The sequence below is a fragment of the Colletotrichum truncatum genome, assembly GCF_014235925.2.
Source record: "Colletotrichum truncatum strain CMES1059 chromosome Unknown Contig_0004, whole genome shotgun sequence".
Lineage (NCBI taxonomy): Eukaryota > Fungi > Ascomycota > Sordariomycetes > Glomerellales > Glomerellaceae > Colletotrichum > Colletotrichum truncatum.
In genome coordinates, this window is record NW_027222401.1 from 2,483,774 (window position 1) to 2,503,577 (window position 19,804).

A 19,804-nucleotide genomic window follows, 5' to 3' on the forward strand; every position below is an offset into this window, starting at 1 on the left:
TGCGTTGCCGCTAATCGCTTGTTATTGAAGTTGACATATCGCACTGCTCCGTTCCGAATCAAGCTCGGACAATTTTGTGCCCCGATACCATCTGATCTGACGATGGCTCGTGGTCTGGCTTGACAGGCTGTCACGGGCGCATATACATGGTAGCCCGCTGCGGCTGCTCAAGCTTTTGCGCGACGCCCTCCTTCGATATGCATGATCCCTTGTCATCGTGCGTGACAAGACCAAGCCGCGCGACTATGCTGGAGCCCGTTCCGACATACCCCAGGAAGTGATGGTCGATAATTAATATGTAGTTGGTCGTACCAGAATAGGACTGGCCCTGAAAGATTAATGTGTGGATGTAGGAGGGCGAAGTAGGTACTTCCTCGCTCGTTTCCAACTGCTACTCTGGCCCTCTCTGACGAGGACAGCCCACTACCTTACTTGGCCTTACCTTGCTGTAGCTAATTTTGAGGGTCATTCCAACATGATGTTGATTGACTTTCCAACTTGGCTGTTTCCTCAACTGCTGTCTGTGAGCACTTCAAACGTCTCCATCCAACGTCCAATGTGGGGATCGTTTGTCTTACCAGCCGTCTCCTTTTCTTTTTCTCTTCAATTTGGCTAAAGCCTGGTCGTCGGTTGGGTTTTTTTTTTTTTTTTTAAAAGCCAAGGCCCGCCAAAAGCGACTACCCATTGCTTCGCAGACCGCCACACCCTCCAGCTGAACCATTTTTCATTGCAACATTTTGAAGGCAGGGACTTACACTCTTCGCTAAGATTGGGGCCCTTTCTTCGGCTTGGCCCAATTGTGTCTCTCGCTCTCTGCCAGGTGCATGCACTAGCTCAGGCTAAGGATGCCGCTACTGCATGGTCCAGCTGCGCGGGAGCGCATACGGCTTAGCATTTTTGAGGTGCCACGGTGCCACGGTGCCGGCGGAAGTAAGAGTATCTGCACGTTTGATCGGGCTTGTTCTGTCGTCCATGACAGGGCGAGACTCTATTTCAACGAGCGCAACTGAAACTGGGATGCTAGCAGAATGCCTTAATTTTGAGCCAGGAGTTGCGTTGTTGGTGATCTGGAGAACATAAAGATATATCTTATTCTCCTAAGGGAAGAAAAATACACAAGGAGGATGCGTAAGCGATGCGCTTAATGCATGCTTCGGCCCTGCACAAGTTGTCAGTCTATACCGTACCAGGAAGTAAGTTGAAGTGAGTCAACCAACGACCAGTGAATGCTCAGTCCTCACAAATGCCCGCAGCTCGTTGTTGACCATGCAGGGGCTGTTTTTTTTCCATGTTGTCGAGAGTTCATAGACGTTACAACTATCCATAATCATAACGGATGCTGCTACTCTCTGGCTGGGATTGGTCTGGCCCTCACCCACGCAGGTTTCCCACCAGCCGAATGCCATCATCTTGCATGAAAAACCCAGTCGAACATCGGTACTAGACCTAAGCGACGTTGTGAGAGCTCCATGACAAAGGAGCTTCGCATCACCGTCATCGAAAGGTTGACCGGACCAGCTGTGCGAGTCTCATGTACCCATCTAATCCATAGGCCCGCTCCCAGTCGCACTCCTCTCCTAGACGGGAGGGATGCGATACCAGGGTTCCATGTGCGTGGTATCGTTCCGCGCTGGGGCTGCCCCAATACCGCGTGCCATTTCATGCCTCCCTCGACTCCTGTCTCCCCAGGTTCCAGTTTCTAGCATTCCCAAAACGTCTAGTCCCGAAACGTACTAAGGCCAGTATTGACCTACAGTCTTGCCTCTATTCGGGAATTTTTGACGAGCGATTGGGAGCGCGTGCATCCTTTTCTGAAGACGCGTAAATGGGAAGAGATGAAAATGATGCTATCGATGTTTAAATTCATCGTATATGGCCACTTCACTCCCGGTCGATGATATACAATATATATATCCTATATTGCTTCCAAGAATAGGGCATTTGCCGAAATTCGTTGGGTTAGCGTACAATGATATGTTGCAGCTCACCTCGTTTTAACTGCGGGTTGACGGCGCATCTTGTGTAACACCAGTTTAGGCGCCTGTCGGGCAAACATCTGTAAATGTGTTATGGGTGAATATTACGCTCAGGTTGCTTCACCATTCACATTGATCATTCCGGAACAGAGAATTGTATTGTTTCACGAAGCCAGACTGTGGTCGTAGTTTTATGCTTGTGTTTGGACGGCTGGAGATTAGATCTCGGGCCCAAGTGATGGCTTCTTAGGCTTAGCCATATCCTGTGTGAGAATCCAATGTATAGGTGAATCGAGCGTTCTTTACCACACCCACGGCATGAACCTAAAAAGCTCTCAAAAGTGTGTGCGTGTGCGTAGTGCAGATCGAGCCTGCAAAACGGCAGTGGAAGCTTGCTCGACATGCTGCCTCAAGTGGCAAGGGTTTGTTTCTCATCAGACAGCCACAGTACCTAAGCCCGTGCTGATCATCCTCGATTGAAGAGGCTAGGCGGCCCTCCATGGTGTCCATCAGTGCTGCGGCGTGGTTGCAGAAGCCATCCACAAGAAGGAATTGGCTTGCGGTTGATAACGAGGAAAATGCGGCGCACATGTGCTTGAGCAGCGACCAAAGGAATTAAGCGGGAATTTGGTTGGAGGCCATCCTTTTTGGGATTGAGAACCAAGCCAATCCCTCCAGTGTCGTCCCACTCCATGTTTTTTTGGCATGCGGTTATTGGGTTCGGGCGAGGCAAACTTTCGGATGTCAAGCTGGTCCCCCTGTGAGACAAAACATCACACATGGTGCCAACACGTATTGAATTTAGGCGGATGCTAATGGTTTTCGGAGAAGAATGCATGTGAGATGGGATGATAAGTTGTTCCGCTGACTTTCAGACGCAAACAGGCATAGATGTTTTTTTTTTCTTTTTTTTTTCTTGAGGTGCTCGGACCAGTCAATTGCATACAGCTTCTCTTGTAGGCTACTTGTACCAGACGGTGTCGTCAGGGAATGACGCGGGAAATTACGAGAATCGTCTTTTGTCGAGGCTAATCTGAAATGGGTCGGCCACGTAATGTGATGATGGGCTTTATCCAGGAAAGACACGGTCCAACAGCAAACACGTATGAAGGCGATTTATTTGAAGTCGGCAACGATTGAAAGCCCCTAAACGACTCCTTGTGATCATGATCCTCTGCGAGTATCAACTGGAGTGCGTTGTATAGACTCATGCTTGAGGAGGCATCATTGACAAGAGATAGATGGGTGAGGTGTGACGATGCGCGAATGGAGGTGTGGTTATATCTTACTGTCCAGGCCGAAACTCTAGGTAGGGGTTTCCCTGTCGCAAGGGTGTCATTGTGCTGTAGGCAACCAGCTATACGGGCGTAGTGTGGTTCCGAGCCCTGGCACGGACAGGGGATGGTGTCGATTGCTAAGGGAGGGTTCCCGACCTGTCGGGCAAGCTCATCGAGTCGTCCCTGTTTGGTATTTATCTGAGTCTTGGGGCACCTCGTCCGCACATCTCATTTATGCGTTTGGTGGACACCTGGTAGACACCTGACGCGGATGAAGAGTGATACGATGGCAGGTGACCTTAGCAATGTATGGTAACCGGGTTGGGAGGGATGCTCGTCACCTAACCATAGCAACAGGACTGCAGACAATAAGGTCGAGCAGAGTACCTGACGATATTATGCTAACAGCCTTGATCAAGTGGCAGACCATAGGCGTATAATAAGATGCGGCGTGTGGGAGGCGTTTCGGCTTCGCAGGCGGAGGATCAACGCCACTGAGGGCACTCAACAAACCGTGCTTCGAAGAAGGCGTTCTTTTCAGGGGTCAAACGGGAAGGCTTTGGTGCTAGGCTCGAATCTGCTTGAGCGGTGATTATCCAAATGGAGGACAGGGCACGCCGGGCCAGACCAGCGCAGACCAATGCGACCTGGGCGGGCTGGCATAAGGATCAAAAAGAAGACCAGCTGGACTGGCGACGTGTGATAGGCTGGCAGGATCCGAAAGCTTGGGGTGTTGCGAGTGGTCACGTTTGGACACAATGCCTGTCTGGCCGGGCGGGCTCCCCTTTTTCCATTTGTTAGGTAGGGCAAATGCAATATTTGCTGCGAGCTGTCGGTGGGTGCGACCGATCAGGATTAAGCTTGGTGACAGGTGATTTCACTGCAATGGTAAAAAGCTTTCAGCTGCCAATGCGCTTGGCCAGTTCCGGGGCCGGACTTTGTTGGACAACCAAGATTGATGTTCTCGGATCTTGGCACATGGTGCGAGAAACGGACTGACTGTGCTTGTTCCTTTCTCCTTTGGATAGAGGCGCAAGGCGCTGAGTAAGAGAGAAGAGGGCTTTGAAATGACCATGGGGATGGATAAGCATCTTGCTTGACGATCAATGCTTGAACTTGGCAGGAATGTTCACACGACGTATTGGCAGCGCTCCTCATAATTGATTTGCCTGGTCTGGTTCAGGGGTACTGTAACCAAGCGAATAGAAGAAGAAATCCGAGGGTTTGGTCAAGGCTGCAACGGTTGACAAGCCATTGATGCAAATCTGGGATCAAGACGGAGGCGACTCAACACAAGAGGCGTTTTTTCTCCGAGGATGAGGCACGGGACAGGGAGGGCAAGGGGGAGGGGGGACGTGTTTTCCTTGCTCATGTTTTTGGTACCAGAGGGAAGGATGTAATGCAGCAAAAATGCCTGTTTTTTTTATTGTTTTTTTTGTACGGCAGTGTCAGCACAAAAAGCGGGTGTAGTCCGGTTGTGCACATCCTCAACAGAAGCAGCTGCTTTGAGTATCTTGCCCAGTTCCACTTGCCTTACCATGGATTGGAAGAAAGTGCTTGTGGGACGAGCCAGGAGCCATGGCCTAACTTTAATTCTGAGCATGGAAAGTCCCGGCCGGAAAGCTGCTTCACCACCATGATGGATCTGGGCAGGCGGAATTAGGCCAAAAGTTTGCCTCACCTCATTACCTTCTTCCAAGGTGATGTAAACACTCTAGCAGAGAGCTCCTTCAAAGAAATCACTACGTTGTACCTTCAGTTTGCCATTAACCTCAGAGCCCCAGCCCGGCGCGTCAGTCTGGCCAGTGTAAATCCCGACAGCGTTTCCCTATCAGGCAGTCCAAGGTACCTCGGCAAAGGTGCTCCGTAATACCTGGGCTACGGCTACACATGTAATAGATTGCGAGCACACTTTAGCACCCTCCCTCACTGCAAAGGAACGCAGACCACCCTACCAAAGGCAAAGCCCGTTCTAGCATGTACCATCAGCCTCCAAAAGGTAGCCGCTGAAGCCACTGGACCCAGGTCTTTGGACCCTTTAAATCAAGGCTTTGCAGCTGGCACCCCCTGACGCCCCGTGCTTCGGTGGCCACCTGCCATCCATTGTTAAAAACCTCCTCACACGCGCCTAGCGTACCAAATTTGCCTTAGGCAAGTTGACTTCCCCGGGCCAACTCCCCTGACGGCGCCTGGCCCAACTGTCTGGTTCCATGAGCGAACGACTCCAGTCGCCCTAGGCCCACGCCTTAAATCGGTGGTACTTGGCGTCTTGCAGTCGCCCATCTCATCTCAAACGATTACGAACCGCCTTTTTGGGGGTTTGACCGCAGCAATCAAACTCTCGGGGACCAACAGCCTAACTTGATATCGTCTGCCAGTCCGTGACAAACCAACCGCCGAGTCGGGGGTGGCCCCTCCTCCACCAACCCTTTCTGCACATGTTGCATGTACAGCCTCTTGAATCTGAGTGCGACTAAGGTCAAACAACTGCTCGCCCACACGAATGTAGGAAGTTCAGGGAAACCGTGCCGTGGAGCCCTTCATCAACGCCATAACTCTAACAGAGTGAACACCGCAACCATGACAGCCGTCAGAGTCCATCTCCTCTTCCGCGCTAACCTACAGTAACTCAGGGCTTGGACATGCATCGAAACGGTTCATGTACCTGATACGAAGGCCCGCCGCCCACCGCCCGTTGCCCGCCACGAAGCCCGCCCATCTTCCCTCAGCCCTGTCGATCCGAAGTCGAGTGTGCCATCATTTCTCAAGCTGAGCTTATCCTGGCCCGGACTCTACTGCCTGCCAACACAAGACGAAAATCAAACCATCACATTTACAGACAAGCTGTGGGCGTGTCCCAACCTCCCTTTCAAGCAGCCGTCATTTTGCAATCAACCCCCATCCGAAACCTGGCCCAAACGTCCCTCTTCCAGGTCATCTCTGGAGTTTAGCTGGATGGAGAAGATCGACATTCAATCATGCTGTCTGGCTCTTAGGACATCGCCGGCAAGTAGACTCGTGTCGCTGCACAACCCCATTTACGATGTCAACCCATTCGTAGAAAGACAAGAACGATTCTCTATGTTGACAAGGACTTAGGAAATGCCGGGCTTGAAACTTCAGCTGACCATGCGGTACACTAGATGTCTTAAGAGGACTTGATCTCCTAACTCGGCGTAAATTCCATATCATTAGGTTATTGGAGTGTCTCGCGAAATCATGGAATATCTTGCGAGTCGTACCTACACATGCTACATAAACTTCAATATTAGGCACATTGTATGTCATCCGATGCCAAGGGCTATGGCCAGGAACACTACTTAGGCTCTTGAGCGCCAATTTTGTAGATCAAATGTCTCTAGGAAAGTCACATGCTTTAATTCCAATGTCCCCTTGCCTCTCCGCTAACATGCGTAGTTGTACCCAACTGCTGGAGTCAACCAGCCACGCCAGTTACATAGGCTATGCTATTTCGATTTCCCATAGCAGGAATGGTCATTTTCCGCGGCAATTACTACAAAGAGTGCAGAAGAGAGGCGGATGGAACTCTCGTTAAGCCTACGCCGCCCTCTGCATCAGGTCTCAATACAGAAATTTCAAGACTCGACAGACCTTGCAGGTGTGTCGACTTAAACTACCATTCGCTCAATGCCCGGTACAGTTGCATTAAACCACAATGTCTTAGACCTCGCTAGATTCATGTCTCAAAATGCCCCGATGTTTGGACTAACGCGCTTGAAACCACGACGTTCACCGAGATGAGGGAATCCCTGCGCCTGCAGAAGGAAACCAGCAACACTACATCCAGACTGGCTGGCCTTACTCCTTTCTGCTACGGCCGCCTGTGACCTCGTTTCTCACACTTATGCTTACTGATACAGTCGAGGCTCCGTTGATTTCGTCTTGCTTCTTCATTCAGCATGCCTTGCGAGGGCCCATGACGCCGCAAGCGCATATGATGAGGATAGCTTGTCTCCCCTCAGCGCTCTGCGTTAAGAGCCTCTTTTTAATTTCGTATTGTCCCCTGTTGTAAGGTACAACTGTGCGCTCACCAGCCTGTCACCCTATACGGAATGAATTTATGCAACCGATTTATTGCTCTTGCTGTTCAAGCCTAAGATTTTCGCCTAGTGCGGTAATGCTAGAACTTCCTTCCTTCGTCCTTCCTTCACAGTCATCTTCACAAATCCTCCCATGTCAACAGAGTCAATAGATAGCCACTCGCTTGATACTCAATGTCTTAGGTCAGCCTTGTGTCTGTAACACAGGCACTTTTTTCTGCTCATTGACCCTGTTCAGAAGCAATTAGTATTTGAGCACTTGACTTCTTCGTTTTCAGAATCTTTCACGGAGCCAGTAGTGGAGAAACATAAGTGAATACCCTTGAGTAAAAAGCAGCTACTCTTGACCTATAGATCTTGCCTTCTTATTGACCCTGAAATTTCACCTTCACCATCAGTTGTATTAATCTGTGATTTGCCTTTTGTAGATTTAGTTGGGAGATCAGTGTTTTACTTGCAAGCAGGGATTGATCAATGACATTACTCGAAGTCAACAATGCAACGAGCTGTCGTGAGTTAGCATGATAGAATATAGTTTGTTGCATTCACGATGAACAACCAGGCCGGACTTATAAACTGCTAACACGGTTTTACTACTAGGTCGCTTTTAAAACTGGAAATATGGAGTCAACTGCGTAGACACGGAGATTCAACAAGTGTAACCATGCAATTACTTCGAGAGATGTACGTCACAATTTTCAAACCTTATCGTTTATTCTGGATAAAATAACTCGCGGCTACTGGGTGTCCTTTGCATTGCCATTCATCGTCACGCCTCTGAGCATACCAAATGTGGAGGTATCTAGCGTGGGAGCTCGCTAAGAAATCGTTTGAGACGCCGCATTGCTTTTGTGAACTCAGCAACACCAATATGGCATCCTCTACATCAAGTAAAGCTGCTGGTCCCACCTCCCAATCTGTCACATTTCGCTTCTCACATGTCTACCGCAATTTTAGTAGCCCCGGTCGTCTTTCTCACTCTGCCGTACCATCCTCTCACAGTTGAATCAACTTTCTGGTGAAACATATACCTCTTCGGGCTTGATGCGATCATAGATGCATTATGATGACGAACTTTTCAATCGATTTCAGCCCATAAGCCGAATCTTCTCAATATTGAACACCCAGTTGTGTGGTTCTTCACGCCTTCGATACGCAGCCAACTGCAACAGTAAGACACACCATTAGCATGCCATATTGCTTCTTCCCTCACCGGGGGGTATGCTTGCCACCTTTCCAAGGACCACGAGATCATAAACTAGACTACTACCGGCCGAGTATCTTGATTTGCTAGCGTCTTACCTCAGTACATCCAAGTGCTTCTGTCAATAGCTTCTTTCAATTAGCCGCCGTTACCTAGACATCGAAGACAGGACACTGAGAGTGCAAATTGGAACTGCCCTGCGTCACAAATCACATACTCATTGCCCATTATGTCTCGGTGACGATTTTGAGGGGACAACTGTGAGGTGACACATGGCTAATTAAACACCATAGTATCTAACAGAAGGAGGCGCGCCTTCTCGATTATCCGCAGAAACCAGGCATGTCCAAAATGAGCGCCGATACCGCTTCTCACCGAGAAATGCCAAGGAGAGAAGAGAAAACGCAAACAAGCGCTGGTTTCTTAACTTTCTTTTGGTTTCAAGGATCTAAAATGGTATAACGGGGTGGTAGTCAAGGTCCAGGTCACCGGCAACCAACCAAGACAACATGTACTTCCTCGTTGCTTTTCCTCTCCAATGTAGCTCCCAACCCTCATTCTACCTTCTAGGATTCGCCGTCTCGTGGCGTCCAAACCAAAGACAAAAGATCTACACACCCCCAGCTACACAGCTTTCTTTATAGGACTGTCATCGAATGTGATCCACAATGGGACGGATCACTTCACCTAAACTTGACCGTTTCCTGCACCTCCCGGCCCGCTAATCCGTCTCATGACGTTCGTCCGTCGATTCATCACAAATGACCAAAAAACACGAACGAGTTAAGTCCAAAAGAAACACCTCTCACACCGTAAGAGCACAAACTGACCGATTGAAGGACCCCTCCTTCTCTCAGCCCGAACCACCACAAAGTGGACATTTCAGCCGCCCCGGCAGCAGTTCATATCAGGGTATCCGATACGATCTGCTCTAGAAATGACGGGTCACATTATCATGACTTACCATATTCCGCAACCCCGACCACTGTAGCGGATAACTGAAGCAGCGGGAAATGAAACTGGGAAAGAAACCAAACAGCTTACCCAACACAATGTTAAACCTCAATCTCAGTGGGATTGGGGCGAAGAAAAGACTCAAGATGTGACAACTCATCCACAGATCGCCAGCCCAGGCCTATCTGGGCCACACTCACTCACACACACACACACCCACACACAACCTATACACACAAGCTTCTTTTGCCACCAGCGGAGAATTTCACCAAGCCGATCGTAGCCTCGAGAAAAGGAAGCTCCCAACAGCCAATGCTGCCATCTCTGTGCCCGAGCCACCATCCACATCCACCCCTTCGGAGATGACCTGACATCGAGCCTCCTTCCCGTGGCGGACTTACCGAGGTGACAGACCCAGCCTAAGCCTGCTATACGTTGCCAATACGGATGACTTGTTCCGCTCTGTTTGCCGTCTCCAAACCAGGTTACCTATCTACACCTTTGTCTCTTCGCCTACACCGACCCAAACCCTCCCCCCCCCCCCCCCCCTTCCCCCCCTTCTCTACCAACCGTAGTAGTCTCAGGTCTCTTCTCTGGAACCAAAACATCAAAACATTCCGGAACAGACGATTATGACCTGTCGATATGACACAGGAAGAAGCAGTAGTTCCGGTCGTGTGTCCGGCGTGGATCAATTATCCAGTCGCCTCAGCCAAACGGAGACTTTTTTTATTTTTAATAAAAAAAGACCCCCATCTTGAAAATATTCCTGGCTCGGGGCAAAAATACGGCCACGTTGAGAAGCATGTCGCACTTCGCGGCCCGCTCCTAACCTGCTTCCAGGCATCAACTCCTACCAATGTCCGGCCGATGCCCATGAACTTCATCCTCCTTCTCCTTGGCCCTTTCTCTCACTCCCCCCTCATCCCCCCTTTTTCGTCAAATCGCGACCCGTTGCGTGTCCTTGATTGTTGCCCTTCCATGCTTCTCGCCATCCGAGACGTCATCTGCTGCGTCGGAGCTGATCCCGACATGAGGCGACAATGCCGACGGGGGTTTCCTGAGTAACATGCAGATAGGGTTGTTCGGCGACTCCAGACGATGGGACAAAACTCCTCTTTTTCGTTTCTTGTTCCGCCCAAGTGAACCATACACCGCCCCTCCCACCAGTTCCTCGGCCTCACTCACCCACGCACTTAACATACAAACACACTTATTCTCTTTCTCGTTCACGCCACAATCACGCCTCGGGGGGAAAGCATTGGATGGCCGAAAACTTGGCACGCCCATCTGCATCTCAGGAGATGTGGATGAGTGGGCGTTCGCCACGTATCCAATCAACCCACTAAGCCACCGAACATCCCCGCGCCTGGGGGAAAAAAAAAAAAGGACTCAGAAAACCTCATCGGTGATGCGTAGACCCCATAAACTTACCTTGCCTCGGCGGCCACGACAGTCCGAGACCGGTAGATAAGGGGAAGGAGGGTGGTTGTAGGCTTCGATGAAGGACCAGGGGTGTAAGCGGACAAAGGGCCAAAAAGATGTTTCTCAATCTCACATATTCTTACAATCGTAGACCAATACAAACGATAGATTCACGTAATTTACGCCCAATAAATTCTTTTGATCAAGCTGGTCGAGCTCCAACGTGCTTTGCACCGAGACCCCTTACCCAACGGAGAGACATCTGTACCGACTATCCAATTGCCTCCCGGCCAGAAAGCGTAAGATCTCTTCCAATCTATCACGCTTACATTCTTTTGCTCCCCCCTCCTTTTCGGATCATTGGCCGAAGTAGGTCCTGCTTTGAATTACAACTTGGAAGCGGGGCGCGCATTGCCCACGGCCGTGATCTCGTCGTACAGCAGCCTGTCATGAGTCGTTAGCACAGAAATCACCGATGCCAACAATGTCCGATGGACACAGAGCCTAGCAGGGACACTCAAAGCCACAAAGCCACAGAGCTATTTGGTAAATCCCCATGGAAAGAAAAGAAACAGATGTAGGAGGCGAATAAAGGAGTGAGTGGCTTACGTGGTCAGGAAGTCGGCGTAATCCTCGCCAGTAACCTGGCCAGCAAAGTACTGAGCGGCGAGGTGATACTTGTTGCCCTTGGGTGCCTTGCTGGCAAGCTCATCGGTCGACTCCTTGAGGAGCTTGAGGGCGTAAGCCTTGTCGACCTTCTTGCCCTCAGCCGTCGAGACGCCGTGCTTCACCCACTGCCAGAGCTGGGAGCGGGAGACCTCGGCGGTGGCGGCGTCCTCCCTAAGGTGTTCTGTAAGTTTCTGTCTCGAGACATGAGCTATAGCGGCATCACTCACATGAGGTAGTTGATAGGAACGCAGCCGATACCGCGAACCCAAGCTTCCATGTAGCCGAGACCAATGTTGAGGTTCTTCTTGATGCCCTCCTCGGTGATCTTGCCTGGCACATTCATGTTGAGGAGGTCATTCTGACCAATCTTGACGTCCTCACGGCGGACGAAGAGCTGGTTGGGCGTAGGCATGTGCTTGTTGAAGACCTCAGAAGCGATGGCTGCTAGGGCAGGATGGGCAACCCAGGTACTGTAACGTCGTGTTAGTGGCTGACTTGTTCGCAACACACGAGGCAATAGAGAAGACAAACCCGTCGTGGCCGGCACGCGCTTCACGCAGCTTGTCGGCACGCACGCCCTCCATGGCCTTGTCGTTGGCAGCCTTGTCGTCCTTGATAGGAATCTGGGCCGCCATGCCGCCCATGGCGTGAACGCCTCGCTTGTGGCACGTCTGGATGAGGAGCTTGACCTGTTGGTAAGGTTAGTTTTCTAGATACCCACGGCTTTGGGGGCGCAATCCACTGACGTATGCATCCATGAAAGGGACAGTCATGGTGACGGCGCTGCGGTCTGGCAAAACGAAGTTGGAGTTGTTTCTGAACTTCTTGATGGTGCTGAAGATGTAGTCCCAGCGACCGCAGTTGAGGCCGGAGCTGTGGTCCCTCAGCTCATAGATGATCTCGTCCATCTCAAAAGCGGCGAGAATAGTCTCAATAAGAACGGTGCCACGGATGGTACCGCGGGGCACACCGACGTAGTCCTGCGCTAGGTTGAAGGCGTCATTCCAGAGGCGGGCCTCGAGATGGGACTCCATCTTGGGGAGGTAGAAGTATGGGCCGATGCCAATCTTGAGGGACTGGTGAGCATTGTGGTAGAAGTAGAGACCAAAGTCAAAAAGGGAGCCGGAGATGGGCTCGCCATCGACGGTGACGTGCTTCTCCTCCAAGTGCCAGCCACGAGGACGGACGATGAGAGTGGGCAAAGTCCGGTCGGTACGCAGCTTGTATTCCTTGGAGCCCTGCTTGAAGTCAACCTGGCGGCGGTTGGCATCATACAGGTTCACCTGGCCGTTGACCATGTTCTCCCATGTCGGCGCACTTGAGTCTGCCGGCTCATTGTTAGCACATCACGATGGGTCTTTTGATGCTAGGTACAGGTGTGTGAAACTTACCCTCAAAATCAGCCATGTACGTCCACACATCCGAGTTCAGGGCGTTGACGACCATCTTCCGGTCGGTCGGGCCGGTGATCTCAACCCTACGGTCAACGAGACCCGGGGCGGGAGGGGCGCCCTTCCATGTGGAGTTTTCTCTGATGTGCTTGGTCTCGGGGAGGAAGTCAGGCAAAACGCCACGGTCAAGCTCGGCCTGACGGAGCTTGCGACGCTCAAGCAGCGACTTGCGGGTCGCGTTGAAGGAGCGGTGCAGCAAGGCGAGGAAAGCAAGCGCATCGGGAGTCAGGATCTTGCGCTGAGATTCCTGTACGGAGCCCAGCACATTTACTCCATTGAGAATCGTTTCAGTAGTGGCCATTTTTGCGGTGTTGGCGAGTATGTTTACTGTGTTGTTGTCGTTGAGGAGGGTAGCTGGCTAGTTGGTGCCAGAAGGTTTTCACGTGTTAGAGGAATGTACACCCTGGTGGTGCGACAGGACGACGGTCGTGGTAAGCGTTCTATGAAAGGGGTATCGTTAGTGTCGAGTTGAAGAGCAATTGATCTGGTAGAAAAGATGTAAAAGGGAAGGAAGCCTTGAGGTTGTTGAAGTAGATTATGGGACGAGTATTGGGCGGGTATAGATGACGAGAGGGTGATATGTGAAATGGCGAGGAAGAGCTTCAGACGGGCCTGGCAAGAACAAGAGCGTACGAACGATTGCCGTCGCAAGCTCGGCACAGTCGATTCGAGGGGTTGGCCGGCGCCCATCCATGCATGCCCCCCCAACTGCGACTGGGGAATGATGCATGCGAAAGAGGCAAGACGCAAAGACCCTGGACTTCACTAACCCCACCCGAGATACATGCAAATGGGGCATGCCTGCGCCGGCGGGGGAGGTAACTTGGTCCTTGGTACTGAGGTACCGTAGACAATAGCGCCGCCTTGTTCATGGTTGAGTGGCACGTCAGGGACGAGCAGCCAGCATCCATCCTTGGTCGGCAGTGATCGGGCTGGTTCGGGTGGATGGAGAGCTTCAGAGCCGGACCGCGGGGAGAGGAGAGACGTCCATGCGACTCTACGTTGGAGAAACCTTGACAAAGGCCCAGAAGGGGTTCGTCAAAAGGATGGTGGTGACGCTTGTGAAAGTGTGGGGAAAGGCTTGAAACCAAAGAAGCCGAGCCGCAGTCTCAATGGCTGGCAATTAGCAAGCAGCAACTTTGCATGTGCTCGCCGGGTTTTGCTAGCTGGAATGTACCCGTCGTCTCAGGAGTCGCTACATTCCGTTGCTGCGGCCAGAGCCAGATAACTTAGATTCAGTAACAGCTGAGTAGGCACCTTCCGAGTACAGGATATGCACGTAGTAGGGATTACCTACTCGCAGATCAAAAGTGACCTCATACCTCTTAACACCTGGACGGGCAGACGGAGCCAGTGTGGGGTCAACTACCGATAAGACGTCCACTTAAAAATTAAAATAAAACCAAGATAACCAGGAGGGATATTCTCAGCAGCATGGCGAGGAAGCATTTCCGTGCCCGCTTCAGTCTTTTCGCCTCCACCAATTCTGTTACTCGATTCTATCGAGAAATCTTGAGTACATTTTTCTGTTGAGTTTGCGTGCTCAAACAAGCATAGGGTTTATTGCCCAAAGAAGCTCCATTTCTAGGCCCGAAGTCGGACAGTCACGATAAGATATAGCACATGTCGCCGCCGGCCAAGGGCCACGGCCAATCGTGAGACCCGCAAATCGATGCTCTCTGGGGGAAAAGGGGACCTTAGCTGTCTGTCTGTGAAGTCAAATACCTGCATATGCTCCATATTCTTATCTCTTGCAACAACAACGCGAATCAACCACACAAAAACAGAAGGAATTACTCTTCGTCAGTAAGCTTATATAAAATCCTCCAGCCCAAGGGCATCAATCCGAGCTAGTCGTAGCTCTCTCCGTTTCTGTAGATCCGATTCACCGAGCTGCCGAGGTCTGCTCAATGTGCCACCCCAGGTTCCTGAAGGCCCAATCAGCTTTCCTAGTAAAGCCGACCATTGCCGGCCTTTTCCGTTATTCAGATTGTCCATTATCACAAGAATCCCATGGCTCCCATCTGTACTGAAGGTCTCCTGGTGAGAATGCAGGCTCAAGTTTTCCTAACAATCAACTTTTTATTAACAGCTCGAGTCTATGGATCGCGGTTGCTCAACTGTACAAACAAGCCGGATGACCTCGGTCGCCGTCTTTCCTCAAGACCTTCTCCAATCCTCCAAAGTCTAATGTATACAACCACAGTTGCAGCTCTGGGCGAGTCATCCAACAACATTAACTATCCTTCCGTCTGCCAATCGACGTGAGACCGCCTGTCGAGTTGCCATAAACATGCCTTTGTGAATCAAGCCTTGCCTCCAAAATGCAGTCCCAGTCATTCCTAGACTCGGAAAGTGTCGCAATAAAAAAGATAAAAGGAAAACTGAATCTTCGGCCATGGCCGCCACCAGTCAGTCAACCAAGCAAGCCACCCATATTGGCCAAGAAAAAATATCTCTGCCAACCATCTGACGCCAAATGCAGCCTCGTCCATGCTCAGGAATTGAGTGTTTTGATCATCATCTTCTCCTTGCGTTTGTCGCAAACGAGCAGCCCACGAGATTCGAAAACTGCCCGAACAGTGTCTACCACCCTATGAAAGCTGCTTGCCGCTCCGCGTTCTTGGGTAAATCGTACAATGCATAAGGGTCCCTTCTTTCCGTGCTCAATCACTGTCATAACCTCCGCAGCAAATGCAACCTCCTTGATGCTTAAGTCTGCCAAATGTTAGTCTCGACCAAGTCAAAGCATCGCCCAGGAGGACTGACAGTTCTTGACCCCAACTCGGGCGAACACAATGTTTCTCTCCTTATCGACTTGAACATCTTTCAAGCCATAACGTCGCCAATCTTTGAAGAGAATCGCCATTTCCTGGCGAGCTCGTTTGCGCGACATCACTAAACAAACGTAGCTCATCGCTGGCTTAACGCCAAAGAGACGAGCCAGCCAATTTTGCTGCACTTCGATGTTCCGCACTCCTTTTTCCGAGTCGTTCCAGCTTCTAGCGGACTGCCGACTTTTCATATGCCCAACATCTTGGTTAGGCCCTGGAGAAGGGGAATTGTTGTAGTCTGGATTCGCCGGATGCGTCAGTAACAGAGAATGAAAAAAAAAAAAAATTGATGCATGACCTACTAGCAATTTCCATCTTGCTCTCCAGCTTGTGTTTGCCGCTCTTCCAAAAAAGTAGACCGAAACCTTTTTTCTTTGTAGGCACTGATAGAGAAGATAGACGAGGCTGAACCTCCAATCGGCTGGGTTCTGTTGATTGGGTAGTCATGCTGTATGCTTGTGTGTCTTGGGTCGCCTCGGTATGTATGCTGCCCTCTAAGGAGGTACTATCTTTCGAAGAACGCTTGAACCACAAAGACTTCTTCTGCTTTGTTGGCACATTGCTATAATTTCCCGTCGATGGAGCAAGTGATTCGTCCGCACCAGATGCTCCATGCATAAACACATGGCGCTCGTTGAGTTGATCAACATGGCCTGGCCGATCAGACATCTTTTTCCGTACATTTAAGGGCTTGGGAATAGGATTTCTTGTACCCGGAGAGTTAACCATTCGAATAGTCTCACCAGCTCGGACGAGATAATCCAGACCATCTATATCATGTTGGCCATCATGAGGTTTCGAAGGGGCAGACACGATACGATTTCTATCCCCGTCGCTCGGAGATGAGGACTCTGTGTCTCGGCCGCTTTCATTAATCGCTGGAAGCCGGAGAGAAGCCTTGCCATTCTGGCTGTATGGTGGTGCAGAAACAGTACGACGGTCTTGCTTAGGCATCAAAGCAGGGAAGCCCAGTCGATTGACATGGTCAACAAACTTCCCAACGCGACCTACTTGCTGTGTATCTCTCATATTTTCTCGAGTATTTTCCGTTTTTGTTGCCACAGGGATCGCAGGAGGTTGCGATTTAGGAGGCGGCAGAGGTGGAAGCGGGCGAGTGTCCCATGGATGAAAAGCAGTATTTGCATTCGCGGAGGTCGGTGTAGGTATGGTGAACGAAAGCCTTGTAGAGTCTCGCTTGCCGTCTGACCCATCATCCAAGGCATGCTCGCTGGGTGCGTCAGCAATCATGGAACTTCCGAAAGCCTCATCACAGTCTTTTGCGATGCTGTTGCTGAAGTTTCGCACTTCTTCATTGACAATTAGCACGGGGTCCTGAGCCTTCACGATCTTCAACTTCGGCCTAGGTCTTTCCATGACAGGCATTTTCTTCGAAGAGTTTATTGGGGATTTAGCCCTCTCCGGGCCAGGAAGGGTGGCAACTGGAGTTCCTCGACGGCGCTTTTCTCCATGCTGATCATTCGACTTCCGTCCTACATGGGAAAAGTCGATACCCCGCTTGTGACGAGAAGCTGGTCGAGCATAAGGGGTCCCCTGCCTGCTACTGGGCAGTGAGTTCATAGAGCTACGGGGAGACTGAAAACGGGAGGTTGTAGCAGTGCGTTGAGAGTTGACGCGAGAATGGCGTACCGTTGAGCCAGTCTTGTTTCGCGAAAGTTGAGTCGTATGTGTGTTTTCTCTTTTCATCGATCCACGACGTGCGCGGTGAACTACGATCTTGGCATGGCTGACTTGGGAATGCCCACGCATTGGTTTGCTTGAGTTGTAAGGATCGTAACTTTGTACCGTTCCATTCTCCGTCTCTGCGACATGGGAGATGACAGTGAAGCGTGAAATGCTTCTGCCAGTTCCATCTGCCCTAGGTTGATTGAATTCAACTGTTGACACTCGCTTTTTCCAGACAGGCTCGTGAAGATGATGATAGTCACTGGGAGATTGAGAAAGTTCTGGAAGAAAGTTCTCTAGCTGCTTCTTGCGGTAATCATATAGAAGCCAATAGAAAAGTTTCTGGTCGTTTTTCCTATGTCAAGTCAGTTGGCGCCCTTGCCATAAGAAGGGAGTTAAGACATACGCAGAGTCCATGAGCTTCAGTTTAATCTGATGTTCAGTGAGCATATGCCACATGGACCTAAGCTGCCTGACCAAGTGGGGGTCGACTTCGTGGGGCTTTAAAGGAGTGTAATGGAAGTTCTTCCGAACGTCTTTCGGTTGACCGCTGGTGCCCAGATTGTCGAGGTAGTTGTATTTGCGAATAAGTGGGTGTTGCCACATTTCTTTAATGGAGATCCTCGTATCGGGATTGGCAACAAGCATTCGTCGGATGAGATCTTTGGCCTCAGAACTCAAGAACTCTGGGATCTCGTATGTTCCCCTCTTCGTTTTCTGTAGCAGAGCACCGATATCGGGATCGTCGAAGGGTAGACAGGCGGCTAAAAGAGCGTAAAGAATGATACCCAATGACCAGATATCAGCCTTGTCTCCCCGATAATGTTTGTGCTTCAGGAGTTCGGGGGCAGCATAATGTGGACTCCCACAAGCCGTCACTAGTCGATGGTCCGAGGATTGGTGTAAAGCAGCCATGCCAAAGTCAGCAATCTTAACTTTGTTATCGGATGTCAATAGAATGTTCTCTGGTTTGAGATCGCGATGGCATATGTTGAAGGAATGGCAGTATTGAAGAGCGCTCATCATCTGCCGAAAGATGTACATCGCGCCTTCCTCGGAGAAACGGCCATTGGTATTGATGTAGTCGAAAAGATCCCCTTGTTCGACATACTCGAGTACCAGATAACTATGTCACGTTAGCCCACTGCAGCTTGCGCAAAGAGATGGACGACACACATTTCTGAACGATTCTCCCAGATATCATACACCTTCATAACATTGGGATGGTCCACCAGCTTCAAGATGGCAACCTCTCGCTCAATTGATAAGGGAACGCGCTTTTCTCCGTTGATAGTTTCAGGTAGGCTATCGTCATAGTCGTGCAACTCCGCGAGGCTGCCAGCCTGGATCAGATAGGCAGTCTTCTTGGGGACAATTTTCACGGCAGCTAATTCGCCAGAAATACGATGTTTGCAGAGCCTCACCCGAGCCGAGGACCCTTTTCCGAGAGTCTTGCCAAGTAGCCAAGGGCCAATGTGCGTTTTGTAAGCATATGCACTGCTTCGTTTGCTCGACGGAGCCGTGGAGGTCTGAGAGACCTGCGACATTCGCTTCGACCTATCTGTATCCTGCGACGCTCTCGCCCTTGCCACAGCTGGGTTACGAGAACTTGTTGGTGCAACCACAGGAGTTGCTACTCGTGGCTCAGAGACGGGTAGGTCGTCGGCATGATTCGCAAAGGCAGTAGTTTGTTGGACATAGCTAGCGGCCTTGTCGCGTGACTTGGCTGATTTGACGGGAATCCTCGAAGAAGCATTGTTGACGCGCTGTGTGGCATCCGCGAGAGGAGGCCGGGCATTAGATGCTCTAACACGACCGGTCTCGTACATGATGGAGACTTTTTTTTATCGCCGTGGTCAAAACATGATCGGTCTGTGAAGAACCACTGTTGATCAATTCTGCGTGTGAGGAGTTGAACAAGGAAGGCGTAGAGATTTGGAAGATAAAGGGTCCTGAACGGGTAAAACGAGTGAGGATGAGAAGCTGACCGGCCAGGACCTGAACGAATGGATGGATTTGATAGACTGGGTTGCCAAAAAAGTCAGACGATACAGAGAGGGAGTGGATGGGTTTGGTAATGAAGGCGGGAAAAGGAGAGGCAGCGCGAAATCCTGGGTGACTAGAACGCGCAGAGTCAAGCTGAGTGTTGTGGTAGAAATGTGGAATGTAAGTGGGCGCTTGGGTGTCGAGGCAAGAGACGTAGGTGAGGCAATCGGGGCCAGAAATGGAAGGTTCGAAGGGAGACACTGGTTGTACGTTGCCCCTTCCCA

The 19,804-nt window shown here is 50.7% G+C and overlaps 2 protein-coding genes across 2 annotated transcripts; both read right to left on the reverse strand.

The window, feature by feature from the left end:
• Window positions 1–11,283: 11,283 nt before the first annotated feature.
• On the reverse strand, window positions 11,284–13,318 carry CTRU02_207449 (malate synthase; the record flags this gene model as incomplete). The annotated part of the gene is made up of 6 exons (XM_036719162.1): window positions 11,284–11,341; window positions 11,507–11,737; window positions 11,794–12,036; window positions 12,098–12,255; window positions 12,313–12,890; window positions 12,958–13,318. The coding sequence occupies 6 exons, from the start codon at window positions 13,316–13,318 to the stop codon at window positions 11,284–11,286; spliced, it is 1,629 nt and encodes a 542-aa protein (XP_036588869.1).
• A 2,196-nt stretch (window positions 13,319–15,514) lies between these two features.
• Window positions 15,515–19,363, reverse strand: CTRU02_207450 (serine threonine protein kinase; the record flags this gene model as incomplete). The annotated part of the gene is made up of 5 exons (XM_036719161.1): window positions 15,515–15,735; window positions 15,787–16,098; window positions 16,154–17,889; window positions 17,941–18,660; window positions 18,711–19,363. The coding sequence occupies 5 exons, from the start codon at window positions 19,361–19,363 to the stop codon at window positions 15,515–15,517; spliced, it is 3,642 nt and encodes a 1,213-aa protein (XP_036588868.1).
• Between the last annotated feature and the right edge of the window lie 441 nt (window positions 19,364–19,804).